Consider the following 11,371-nt stretch of genomic DNA (forward strand, 5'->3'; position numbering starts at 1 on the left):
CTTAGTGTAGTGGATATTGATGCACGTCGGCTAAAGCGTAAGGTGGCATAATCAACGGCCTTATGAATGAGGGTCGGCGTATACTCAACAAGGTTGACATGACGGTGTTCTTTGAATAGGCTCGGTCTCGTCCCAATGGAGCGTGACCTAGTACTATGTTAGATGAGACATCGAGGGGAAGTTTGTCCTCGAGCTTGGGCCGAACTTACAGGTATTTCCAAGCTATGAGGTTTAGGAAATTCCTTGGTCTTTTTGGGCTCGGGCTACCCTCAATGAGAGTGAGAGAGCGATGAAAAGAGTGAAACTTGGTCCATATCTTAAGGTGAATAAAGTGGATGAATAGTATGGTCCACGGTGGACCGTTTGGCTGACCCACTTATGTCTTCCTACTTTTGCTTCTACAGCTCTCTCTTCTTCTTTTTCTTAGTCCTATCACTTGACCATGGCTTGACTTGTTGATTTTTTTTTACTGTGCTCATGTGCGGACCCAAATCTTGAGAGGGGGCAAAGTGATACAAAATGAGCCAACTGGGGGCATTCTTCCGACAAATACACATGGGTCACAGCTGTCAACGTGGGTCCGCCCATGACAGTGCTTGACTTGAGTTGATTTTTGTCTCATATAAGAGATTTGGTTTACTACGACACATCAGTATCGTACTTTGAACACAGCTATGGCAGTATGCATGCTTGTGTGATCTAACCGTACGTACGCTTGACTCCAAATCACCAGCTAATAACCAGCCTGTCTACTTAATTGGAGCACAACCAAACTGAATGGGTATGTAAGGCGCAACTATACATGCGTTTGACATTCCTTGGCACAGCATGATGCATGCAACAAAGTCTTGCACGAATTCTCCCCGGAGGGGTACATATCTCTATCCACCGACCGAGATCAAATGGCGACCAATGAAGCTAGTTCCAAAATTGCAGGAAGTACAATCTTACCAAACTTTTGACAAAGCTAATCCACTTATCTAGCTGTACATGTACATGTGTACTTTCTCCATTCACAAATAAATGTACTTCTAAATTTGTCATTAAGTCAAACTATTTTAGGTTTAATTTGGCTAACTCTGTAGAGTACATGACATCAAATCAATATATTATGAAACTACGTTCAAAAAATCTAAAGATATTAATTTAGTGTCATAAATGTTGCTATTTTTTTAATAAAATCGGCCGATTAATATTTTTGACTTAGACAAAACCTATAATAGTTTTGATTTAGGACAACAATAAGTACATTTATTTGTGAACGGAGGTCCGGAGTATATTATTCAGATGTTTGCAAGAAAAAACAAGAAAAAACTCTAGCTAGCTTAGATGATCGAGCTGGCTAATCCTTCCACCTATCACGGGCGCCGCCCAATTCCGCCGCGAACGCTAGGTCATGCTTTAATCTCTTTGTGCACGCTATAGCTTTGACCAGAGTCTGACGACTTAACTTAGTCGTTGTGTGGTGAAAGAGATGGTTCTTCTCTGCCTCTGCGGGCCGGCCGGCAGCTGGAGAATGAATTACGGAGTAAGTAGCTAGCTATGTGGAAACGGGTAGCGTACAAGTCGGCAGTGGAAATTCGAGGTTGACGGTTGCATGGCTCTTAAACAACTCCGAGTGTTCAAACAAGTTTCGTCTCCTCCTTGCCGTACGAGGAACATGGCGGAGCCAGAAACTGATTGAAGAAGGATGGTGCTAAGATAAATCTAGCGGTGCTATATGTGTGGGTTTTTCATATTTATGACATACATAACTAACAATTTCTCTTTTGAACACTCTTGCTAGACCGGTGCTATAGCCACAGGTAGCACCACGACCCTGCCTCCGTCCGGATGTCCCGCCAAAAGGGTTTACAAGCAAGCAAAAACAGAAAAAGAGTGCCCGTTTGGAGCTCTGGGAAAGAGATACTCATTTCTTAACGGTTATAACTTTAACAACTTTTATTCTTCAGCAGAGATATTTTTTTCTAGAAAAAATAAAAGGCAACTCAAGGGAAATGACAGGCACTAGAATTCTCTCGCTAAGCCATGTGGTACAATCTTTCAAATCAACCTCGACGCTACTCGTGGTTACGTAGTTACATATTGGGCCGCGCCCTGCGAGTAAGGTGGCAGCCGGATGCAGCCCAGCCCAACCCAAGAGACCGCAATCAGCGCAAGTCTCAAAAAAAAAAAAAGCTGCCACCGCCAGCCAGTCGGTCGCCCTATCTCGAACCTGCGAACCCCCATCCATTGATACCCCCGCCATGTCATCCCGAGCTTGCTGCTCCGGCCTACCGGCGGCGCCGAATCATAAGATCCATCGAAGGAGCCCTCCTCGGCTCGCCTCTCCTGGCACCAGCAGCCGCCTTCCTCCTCCCCTCTGCTGTACCGGCGGGCGGGCTCGGGCACTTGTCTCTTGTTGTTCAGGTAAAGGATTCCTAAGCTTGCTTTGATGGATAATGGACTCTCTTTCAATTCAATTCGTCTGGGTCAAAACTCAAAAGAGGCTGAGAGATGTGGGGGGGAAGGATAATAGATGGAGGAGGAAGAACGCCATTGTAGCTCGGTCCCTCCGTCCGTCGCTTGCTGCTGCAGTTCCTGGCCGCCCTATGACTATGAGCTTGCCTGTCAGAAAGACGGAAAAAGTTGTGATTCTTAAATTCATGACTCGCCCCCAAGAACATCGCAGTGCGCCAGTGGCAGTAAGAAAGTTACAGCTAAGAATAATCTTGTTTTTACAGAAACCAATTGCTGAGAAGTAAATGAGTATTGTGAAGTGTAGACTAGTTTCAGATAGCGCCATCATCTAGAACCTTGTGTTATTAATGTGAAAACCAACGATCTGAAGCCTTTCTTGTGCTAATATGCATCGCCCATCATTAGTTTGCCAAATTTGTAAAGTACTATAGCAGCAAATATGCAGTTTTAGTGTTCATCATTGTCAAAATCAGTAGCACTGCATGCCACCAGACTATTCCATTTGTTGCAAATTACAAGTAAGCTAAAGATTTTTGCAGTTCCCAGGAGGAATGTACTGTCCACACTCCTATCCGCATCAACAGTCCTGCTTCTCGGGCGAAAAAAGATCGGCCTAGCTGAGACCACTGGCGGTGCATTCAGGGAATACATCGACACCTTCGACGGCTACTCATTCCTGTACCCAAAAGGCTGGATCCAGGTCAAAGGAGCCGGCGCGGACATATTCTTCAGAGACCCAGTCCTCCTCGATGTGAACATGTCCGTCGATATATCATCCCCTTCATCGTCAAACTACCAAACCGTCGAGGATCTAGGCCCTCCTGAGAAGGCTGCTGATGCAGTTCTCAAGCAGTACTTGACAGAGTTCATGTCGACCAGGCTAGGCGTTCGACGTGAGTCGAATGTCTTGTCCGCATCGTCTAAGGTTGCTGATGATGGCAAGCTCTACTACCAAGTTGAGGTAAACCAATTAGTCTAAGTCAATGTTGATTTTAACTTGATATTCTCAATGTGTTTGCTGAATCCTTCTTGAACATTGAGATGTTATGTTATGTTGATCTTCCAGGTGAACATAAAGTCATATGCAAGCAACAATGAGCTAGCAGTGATGCCGAAAGACAGGGTGCAAAGGTTGGAGTGGGATCGACGATACTTGACCGTCCTTGGTGTCGAGAACAATCGGCTCTACGCACTCCGGCTGCAGTCACCAGAGCGGGTGCTCCTGGAAGAAGAGGGAGACCTGAGGAGAGTCATGGACTCCTTCAGGGTCAACAAGACGGAATTGTAGCAAGATGTAGGGTGAACAGCAGCAGCAACCAATGCTTTGTCAGCATGAACAACGGTAGTTTTACATGCCGATGCATTGGTTGCTTTGTCAGCTTGAGGCACAGAATTTTGTACAGCCGATGCATTCTTTATTCCCTGCGAATATCCTTTTTTCTTTCTTGTAACAGATTGTATGTCCGTCATAATATGCAAAATTAGAATTGCAGAATTGATGTCAATAGTTTCTCATGTGAAATTCGGAGTATGCAACATTGAAATGAAATTTGACAAAAAGAAATCCCTAGTTTTCTACATCACAGATTTTCCAGCACAAAGATGTTTATAGGCAGCCGACGCTGATTGCATTGACTCCTGGCCTCTCAAATGCCATAGATGTTTGCACTTTACAAGCATGAAAATGAGCATCTATTTGCTACCTCCAGTGGTGCCTCAAGAGACAGGTCACAACATTTACATGCTTTCTGCAGAAGAATCACAGGTATTGGATCAATACTTCAGTGTATGGTCATTGCAGTTTCAAACTAGTTGTTTTTTGCAGCCTTTTTCCCTTTCTGCTTCTGCTTCTGCTTCAGTTGTGTGAGGCCAGGTGCAGTGATCTTGGCATTTCCAATGATTGCAGCCACCAATTCAGGATCCGTGCATGCCTTCATGAGTTCCTTCTCACGGTTCGTAGCATCAGGAATGTGCATGAATAAGCTCAAAGCAGTTTTGGCAGCTGAAACCAACAAAACAAAGACATCAGGATAGTTGATCCCCCAAAAAATAATACACAGAAAAAGGCAAAATGGCAAAGATTTCAATGTTCAAGGATGAGTAGAAATATTACCTTTTCCTTTCTTTGCAGTCCCCGGGGTAATCTTTACACGATATTTGTATGTCTGCAATGCATTATAAGGGGCACATACCGGTACAGCATATAGCAAAATGTCACTTGGCAGTGGAATTCCAGTTAAGTAGTCCAAATCAATCAACTTTTCTTTCTCTTCATCACCAAGCTCATGGATATCATCCTCATCCATGTCAATACTGCCATCAACAGGAGCAGAAGCACTTTTATCTGTAACATCTCTGCTTCTGCCAACATTCACATCAGTCGGAACCACCACAGATGTGCTTTCCGGGCAATCACGAGAAAGATGTCCAGACCTTTTGCATTTGTAACAAATTTTTACTGAGTCTACTTCGCCTGAAACAGTAAAATATACCAGGTCAGCTGAGAGACTAAAAGCAGCCACACAGAATCGCAATTTGCACCACTAATGTTGTAGGCTTGTAGTTTAATATTTGGACACTAATGAACTAACTGCTGATATATTATCTTTAGACCGGGACACCTGTGGACTGGACACAAACTATTCAGATGAGAATGGCTATGGATTATTTGGTCTGAGAGAATAAATAGTAGCCGCAAGTTTCTAGTCTAGCACATCTTTTAAGACCGTAATGGGTATTATGCTAGTCTCAAGTGAAGAGTATTAGTTATCCTGGCAGTCTAGCACAGGACCTCATCACTATGGTATGACACATAATTATTACCACAAAAATGTAAAAGGGAACCATCAAAAGTAGAAACTTATAAAGAAGAGAAATTTGTAATAAGTACCGGTTGACGATTTTGCTTGTTTTGCATTGGTGTCTTCTCCATCTTGTGAAGGTTTGCCCTTTTGTGAAGCTTTTCCAGAAGACTAGTATCAGAGAAAAAAGGTTGTCAGTTGTTGTCAGTTACTCAGTTACAATGCAAAAGAAGAGAATGCAATGGACATAAACAAAAGGGTAGTGGTGATATGGTGTTGTTACCGCAAGCAAAGCCATACGGATTTCTCTTTCTTCATCATCCTGCTCAGCATACTTCTCTTTAATCTTCTTAAGCTTACCTTTCTGTCCGCGACTTGTTTTAGGATTAGCAGTCTTTGTGTTATCCTTGCCTTTTTCTTGCTGCGAGTTACCTGGCTTTTTGACAGCTTCACCATTTTGAGGATCACTAGTAGATTCACAACTATTCTGTCCCTTCTTCAGTTTTCTTCTCTCAGCTTTTGATACATATGGTTTTTCTCGTTGTATCGTTTTCTTCACATCAAGATCATCAGTGTCTTCTGGTAAGCTTGAATGACTGCTGATGAGCAAAGAGCTTTTACCCGATACCTTCGCAGGGCCCAGACCAAGATTTTTATCAAGCAGATCCTCGAGTTGAGATGAAACAGAATCATCACGTGTTTCTTCGTTGAAAGTGGAAGCTACTCCATTATTTTCCACAGTTTGGGCTTCAGAAAGCTGTTCAGATGAGCTGGCAGTACCCATGTTGCTTGGCTGATTAGAAGGGCTGGCATCATAATTTTGTTGAACACTGGTATAATCCCTGCTTGATTCATTTTCATGGATTCCCTTGCTTGTCTCATTGTCATTAGCAAGTTTGTCATCAAGTTCAGAAATATTATGCCGCTTCCAAGGCTCCACTTCGATTTCTGGAAGGGCCTCATCTTCACCCCTGATCCTCCTTTCATTTAGATGAGATGCCAAGCAACTTTCATCCAAGCGGAAGAGGATACCAAAACCCATAACAAGGGGGTGAGGCGGGAGGAAATTTTTCTTGCCACGGATCATAAAACTACCAACAGTGAGGTACTCGCCGGTGGGAGCTGTTTTGCTAACTTGATGAGGATACACCCACCAAGCACTCGTAACGATTTTTGAATCCCAAGCTTTGCTGTGGCAAACCTGCAGAGGAAGCTCATGATCAATATGCCAGATTCATATGAACACTCACTCTTCAGAAATCAGAAGTACTGCCATAACAACATGAAGTGATAACATAATCACATATTGGACTCACAGTGAAACATCCTGCTTGGTTTAATGTCAAGGGTGGTATTGGACTGTCAGGTTTGTGATTCTTGATTATTGTACTGGAAGCTCCATGTAACTCAGCATGCACATACCTATTCAAGATGCACAATCAGCCAGTAGCTTCTGTAAGAACTCCAAAGAACTAACAAACAGTAGCTTCTGTAGGAACTCCGAAAAACTTATGAGGCATGATCAGTTACAATACAAACATACTTGACAGAAGAAAACAAAATACACTGATAATCCAGCAATAAGCTTTTAATAATAAAAACATATCTCTTCCATCATTTGCAAGGTGAATGGGTACTTACAAATCTCCTTTAGACATATACCGCTTGACAACCAACTCATTTTGTTGAGCATCTCGGCCACTGACAATCAGATAGTTTTCGCTGCTGATAAACCAATTGAATTTCTCAAACCAGTGAACTTTCCTCATATGAGTGATTGCAGCCACAGTTTTTTCCTACAAGGATCAAGATATGAAGGTTATTTTTAATATAATGCAAGATGATGAATTAAGACAACTTATTGGAACCATTACTGTTAAACATAATATGAGTGTATGACAGCTTGGTTCACAGGACAGGTAAAGCTTTTTATTGGCTCATTGGCCTTCTATTGTTAAAAATACCAGCACTCAACTAAACAAGTCAAATGAAGAATTTAGTTCTTTCTTTCAAGAGGATGATAATTAGATGAAGGATGAGACTGATTTGTGCAGGTTTACACACTTATAGAGAAAAATAAAACTTAATCAACATGCTCTAATATCAGCAAAATGTAAACAGACAGTTTTTGCTTGGTAACAAAACACAATTGTACAGTACTTTCCTCAAAAAGATAATACTACAAGTGTACAGTACAACGATAAGGAACCTGAGCAAGCTGAAGACGTGTCTTCTTCTCGGCCGCTTTGAAAGCTTTGTCATGCGCTGTGATAGTCTTCTCTTGTTTGGTTTCCTGTTTTTTCTTCATTTCATACCACCGCCTAGCATTTGCATGTGCAGAAAGTGATAAATCAACCTCTACCTATAAAATGCAAACAAAAGTTTGTCATGAAGATAAGAAAACAGCATAGAGAAATTGATAGTCGTATAACTTGGGCCACACAAGTAACATAGAAGTACAATCTGTAAGCAGATATAAATGTGGCATGTATCCAACCTCCTCATTTCCCTCCTGACGTACCCTTTTTCGTGTAAGTACAAGTTAACTCTCCATCCAATCAATCTTCAGTATTTCAATTCAGGAAATAAATCATTCATGTGATTTTTTAAAGGCAAAATAATGACAAGCGATACATTAATGCAACAACAAAAGTATTGATGACTGGAGCTCCTGCCAGTTTCTCGGAAAAAAAACTAGCATTATGTTCAGCATGGAAAATGTACGGCAAATCAATGAAACGGTAATAAAAGTACAATAGCAGGGATAAAAAAGTCAACAATCCAAATAGAACTGTTGCTGGCATTTGGCACATTAGGTGAATTTAACCATACAGCCAACAATGCCAATAAGAAACAGTTCAAGTGTTCAATAAATAATGGACATTTTCATGATATAGACAATGCTCGTTGTACAAACTAGGTGTTTGTGGAACATACCTTCTCAACAGGCGCAGTTTTCTCATCCTCATCCATGTCATCAAGATTATTGCTAAGAAGAAGAGTAATGCAATTATTTTCAAAACTAAGCTTATCAATTAGACCAGCAACTGGATTCCCAGCCCTTCTCTCTTCTTTGATCATGCGAGCAAGAGCTTCCCAACTCATCCCATTTGCAAGGGAAACACGAACAGCTACAATCGCTGCATCCACATCCTCCAAATTGTACTCAATTAGTTCTGCCATTTTGATGCAATGGTCTGCTTCCTTTCTCAATGTATGTACACGATTCTCCTGCATGGCAGAACAGATGAATGGGCTATTAGGTACGTAATATATTGCATGTGGAAGAAAATATCCACCAAACAGAACCAAACTCAAGCAATGTGATTGCAAGTGTGTGTTGGGGGGTAAAGGTGGGAGAACCTGATCCAACTTTATTTTATTGAGCCTCTGGACTGCTGAATCCTCTTTTGCTTTCTGCTGTTGGTTCACCCTTTGACTTTCTATTTTGCTGTAGAACTCATCTAGTGCAGCATCAAATGTCTCAAATTCATCATATTCCCTTGCTTTAAATTGCTTCAGCAGGATAGGGCAGTATTCATCATATATCTGTGTATAGAAGCAATATAACAGTAATTACTTTAACATGGATCCATTATATCATATGCAGATGCCTTGATTCAATAAGTCAGACAATTTTTATTACTCTATAGGTCTCCTACAAACATCACTACCCAAGAAAAAACAAATATGCACAGTCCGTTACACAGCAGTACGAAAAGAAACATAGGGATAACAATAGGTCGATAGGCACACCTTTTGGTTAGTAGAAGACACTTCAGAGGGTGTGATGTTCTTCTTTGCAGACATCTTATTCTGCATGAGAATGTACCCCTCGGGAATCCTTTGACCAGATATGATATCTACAAGCCAATCTTCAAACCTTGTAACAGATTCAACAAGAGACTGAATAGTATGGTCATCAATACTGCTCTCTGGATCTTTCCCAACCTTTGTACTTGGAAGCAGCCCAGCATCTAATATGATATGCTCCGCTAGCGCCGGGCCATAAGCCAATGCCTCACCAAGAAGTGTCTTCAGAGTAGATTTATTTGATTGAGTGCCATTACTCGCCTTTGCATTTGAACCTGGCTGCTTAATTTTGACAGCAGACTTCTTTTCTGTTCTGTTAGATGGTTCTTCCAATTTATCAGTAACAGGGACTCCATCGTTGACGGATTCAGAAGGTTCATGAGAATCAGCTGAATTAGGTGTAACTTGGGAAGAATCTTCACCATCAACTGTATTAGACAGTTTCAGTGTGTCTTTTAACTTTGTAAAGTCGGTCCTTTCAAAAGTACGGCAAGCTTCCACTGGATAGCGATGGCGTGACATGATAGCTAATCCTTTGTTGTCATCTCTGGAATTTTTACAATAAAAGATGAGCATAAATCAGTAAAGATTAAGAAAATTCTTGGATTGCATATGAAATCATTGATATTTTCTTGTGCTAACTCCTAAACCTGTGCACCAGAGTAATGGCACCTAATACATACAGTGAACTAAAATAGTACTGCACGAATTAGACAACCACCTATGAGAACGGAGTAGTGTCATCACTGTGTATTCCGAGTCTGTGAGGATGATATTTCCTTGTGCATACAGCTCCAGAATTATAAAATGTGCATTACTGCCAAGTCCAAATTGAAAAAGGATCATCTGCAGTTCAAACAAAGGAATCATTAAGTGCTCAACCCTCAACAGTAACAAAGCTGCTGGCTTCCAAAAATTTATCCAAGAGGATCTGAAATGAGAAGAGTACCCTATCATATCCTAGCATACGAACATCTTCAAGCCTCTTGCTACGAACATGTTTCCGCAGCTTCAGAGTGAATCCAGAAGGTGTGGTGCTCTTGTCACTGAAGAAATAGATACACAAGGAGATCTATACATTAATGTTCTGAAACAGCGACATCAGATAAACGTATACCAATGACAGTGAGCAGCATCAGACCGGACGTATTGAGTGGTGTGCAGCCTGACCCCACTTTCCATGAGCAACAAAACCTTCTCGCTCTCCCCTGACTCAGTGATTCCACTGCTGTTCATCAGCTTGAAAAGATAAGTCTGTCCAGGAGCAAAAAGGTCATGTAAAACATCACCTACTACATATACATAGCAAAAACCACATGCAGGGTGCAAGACTGGCACAACTTAAATGTAATCCACTAAAGGAGATGGTGCACTGGATTGCTAGCAGTTCCTCCATGGAAATGGCAAATATCCAAACAAACCATTTGGTTCTCTAAGAGCAATAGAAAACACAATAACCCTATAGTATATCTCAACGAATTGCGATATAACAGACACAGTCCCACCAGAATCAGATAACAAAAGGAAACCTCATAGCACAGCGAATCGCAATAAGCACAGAACACAATGATGGCCTACACCCTACCCTAGCCCCAAACTGTGTGTTCTAATTCATTTCTTAAATATCTCGTTTGTTGTAACAACCGAACCCAGTGGCACCAGTGCTCAAGTAAACTAGACAAAACATTCCAGTATCATTCCAAGTGCCCCCAAAATCAGAAGAACATAGCCACCGCGGAAGCCACGCAGAAACCTACACGAGCCTTCGAGTCTGATCGCCGTCCGGTATATCTGCTCCAGTTCCTGCGGGGCGGCTATGCCGCTATCGCTAGTGCTCCCTACCTAGGGTTTTGCCGCGAGCGGAAGAGGAAGAGAGAGGGGAGGAAGGAAGATGGGTGGCGTGGGCAGGGCAGCGAGGCGTGGATGACAGACCTTGGGGGTGATGTCGTAGACGTTGGAGAGGCGCATGCCGATGAGGCGGCGGAGGCACTTGACCTCCGCCGCCACGTCCGCCGTCGTCATCCGCGCCTTCACCATCTTCGCCGCCGCCGATGCTTTCCTGCTACCTTCCTTCCTTGCGGGGGTTCTCTTCTCCCTCTGCTGCCGTCGAGTCGTGAGAATGTGAGATGCGCGCTCACTGGGCTAAGCATGGCCCACCTCAGCCCTTATTATGCTGGGCCGGGTCGGGCTGGACATACGACTGTAATTTTGTCTACTATGCTGGGCCGGGTCGGGCTGGATGTACGGCTGTAATTTTTGTCCCCGAAATATAGTTTTTGCGAGAGAATACATTCGAT

The 11,371-nt window shown here is 42.5% G+C and overlaps 2 protein-coding genes across 2 annotated transcripts; one reads left to right on the top strand and one right to left on the bottom strand.

Annotated features, from left to right (window-relative positions):
• Positions 1 to 2,175: 2,175 nt before the first annotated feature.
• On the top strand, positions 2,176 to 3,965 carry LOC100835059 (psbP domain-containing protein 1, chloroplastic). Its single transcript, XM_003579145.4, has 3 exons — positions 2,176 to 2,409; positions 3,000 to 3,421; positions 3,527 to 3,965. The coding sequence occupies exons 1-3, from the start codon at positions 2,247 to 2,249 to the stop codon at positions 3,746 to 3,748; spliced, it is 807 nt and encodes a 268-aa protein (XP_003579193.1). The 5' UTR covers positions 2,176 to 2,246; the 3' UTR covers positions 3,749 to 3,965.
• Positions 3,966 to 4,009: 44 nt separating this feature from the next.
• Positions 4,010 to 11,193, bottom strand: LOC100835984 (nuclear export mediator factor NEMF). The gene is made up of 14 exons (XM_003579147.4): positions 11,007 to 11,193; positions 10,216 to 10,328; positions 10,024 to 10,120; positions 9,796 to 9,920; positions 9,018 to 9,621; positions 8,625 to 8,810; positions 8,199 to 8,492; positions 7,471 to 7,623; positions 6,903 to 7,057; positions 6,578 to 6,683; positions 5,545 to 6,462; positions 5,351 to 5,432; positions 4,574 to 4,933; positions 4,010 to 4,462 (listed from the first exon to the last, which is right to left on the bottom strand). The coding sequence occupies exons 1-14, from the start codon at positions 11,109 to 11,111 to the stop codon at positions 4,269 to 4,271; spliced, it is 3,492 nt and encodes a 1,163-aa protein (XP_003579195.1). The 5' UTR covers positions 11,112 to 11,193; the 3' UTR covers positions 4,010 to 4,268.
• Positions 11,194 to 11,371: the final 178 nt, after the last annotated feature.

The sequence above is a fragment of the Brachypodium distachyon genome, chromosome 4, assembly GCF_000005505.3.
Source record: "Brachypodium distachyon strain Bd21 chromosome 4, Brachypodium_distachyon_v3.0, whole genome shotgun sequence".
NCBI lineage: Eukaryota > Viridiplantae > Streptophyta > Magnoliopsida > Poales > Poaceae > Brachypodium > Brachypodium distachyon.

Bases quoted from the DNA above. Each gene is read 5' to 3' on its own strand.
- LOC100835984 (XM_003579147.4), bottom strand. From the start codon at position 11,111: ATGGTGAAGGCGCGGATGACGACGGCGGACGTGGCGGCGGAGGTCAAG. The intron at 10,329-11,006 runs GTCTGTCATCCA...GCTCCTGGACAG, and splicing joins TCTACGACATCACCCCCAAG to ACTTATCTTTTCAAGCTGAT. The intron at 8,811-9,017 runs GTGTGCCTATCG...TTCTATACACAG, and splicing joins TGTCTTCTACTAACCAAAAG to ATATATGATGAATACTGCCC.
- LOC100835059 (XM_003579145.4), top strand. From the start codon at position 2,247: ATGTCATCCCGAGCTTGCTGCTCCGGCCTACCGGCGGCGCCGAATCAT. The intron at 2,410-2,999 runs GTAAAGGATTCC...AGATTTTTGCAG, and splicing joins ACTTGTCTCTTGTTGTTCAG to TTCCCAGGAGGAATGTACTG. The intron at 3,422-3,526 runs GTAAACCAATTA...TTGATCTTCCAG, and splicing joins AGCTCTACTACCAAGTTGAG to GTGAACATAAAGTCATATGC.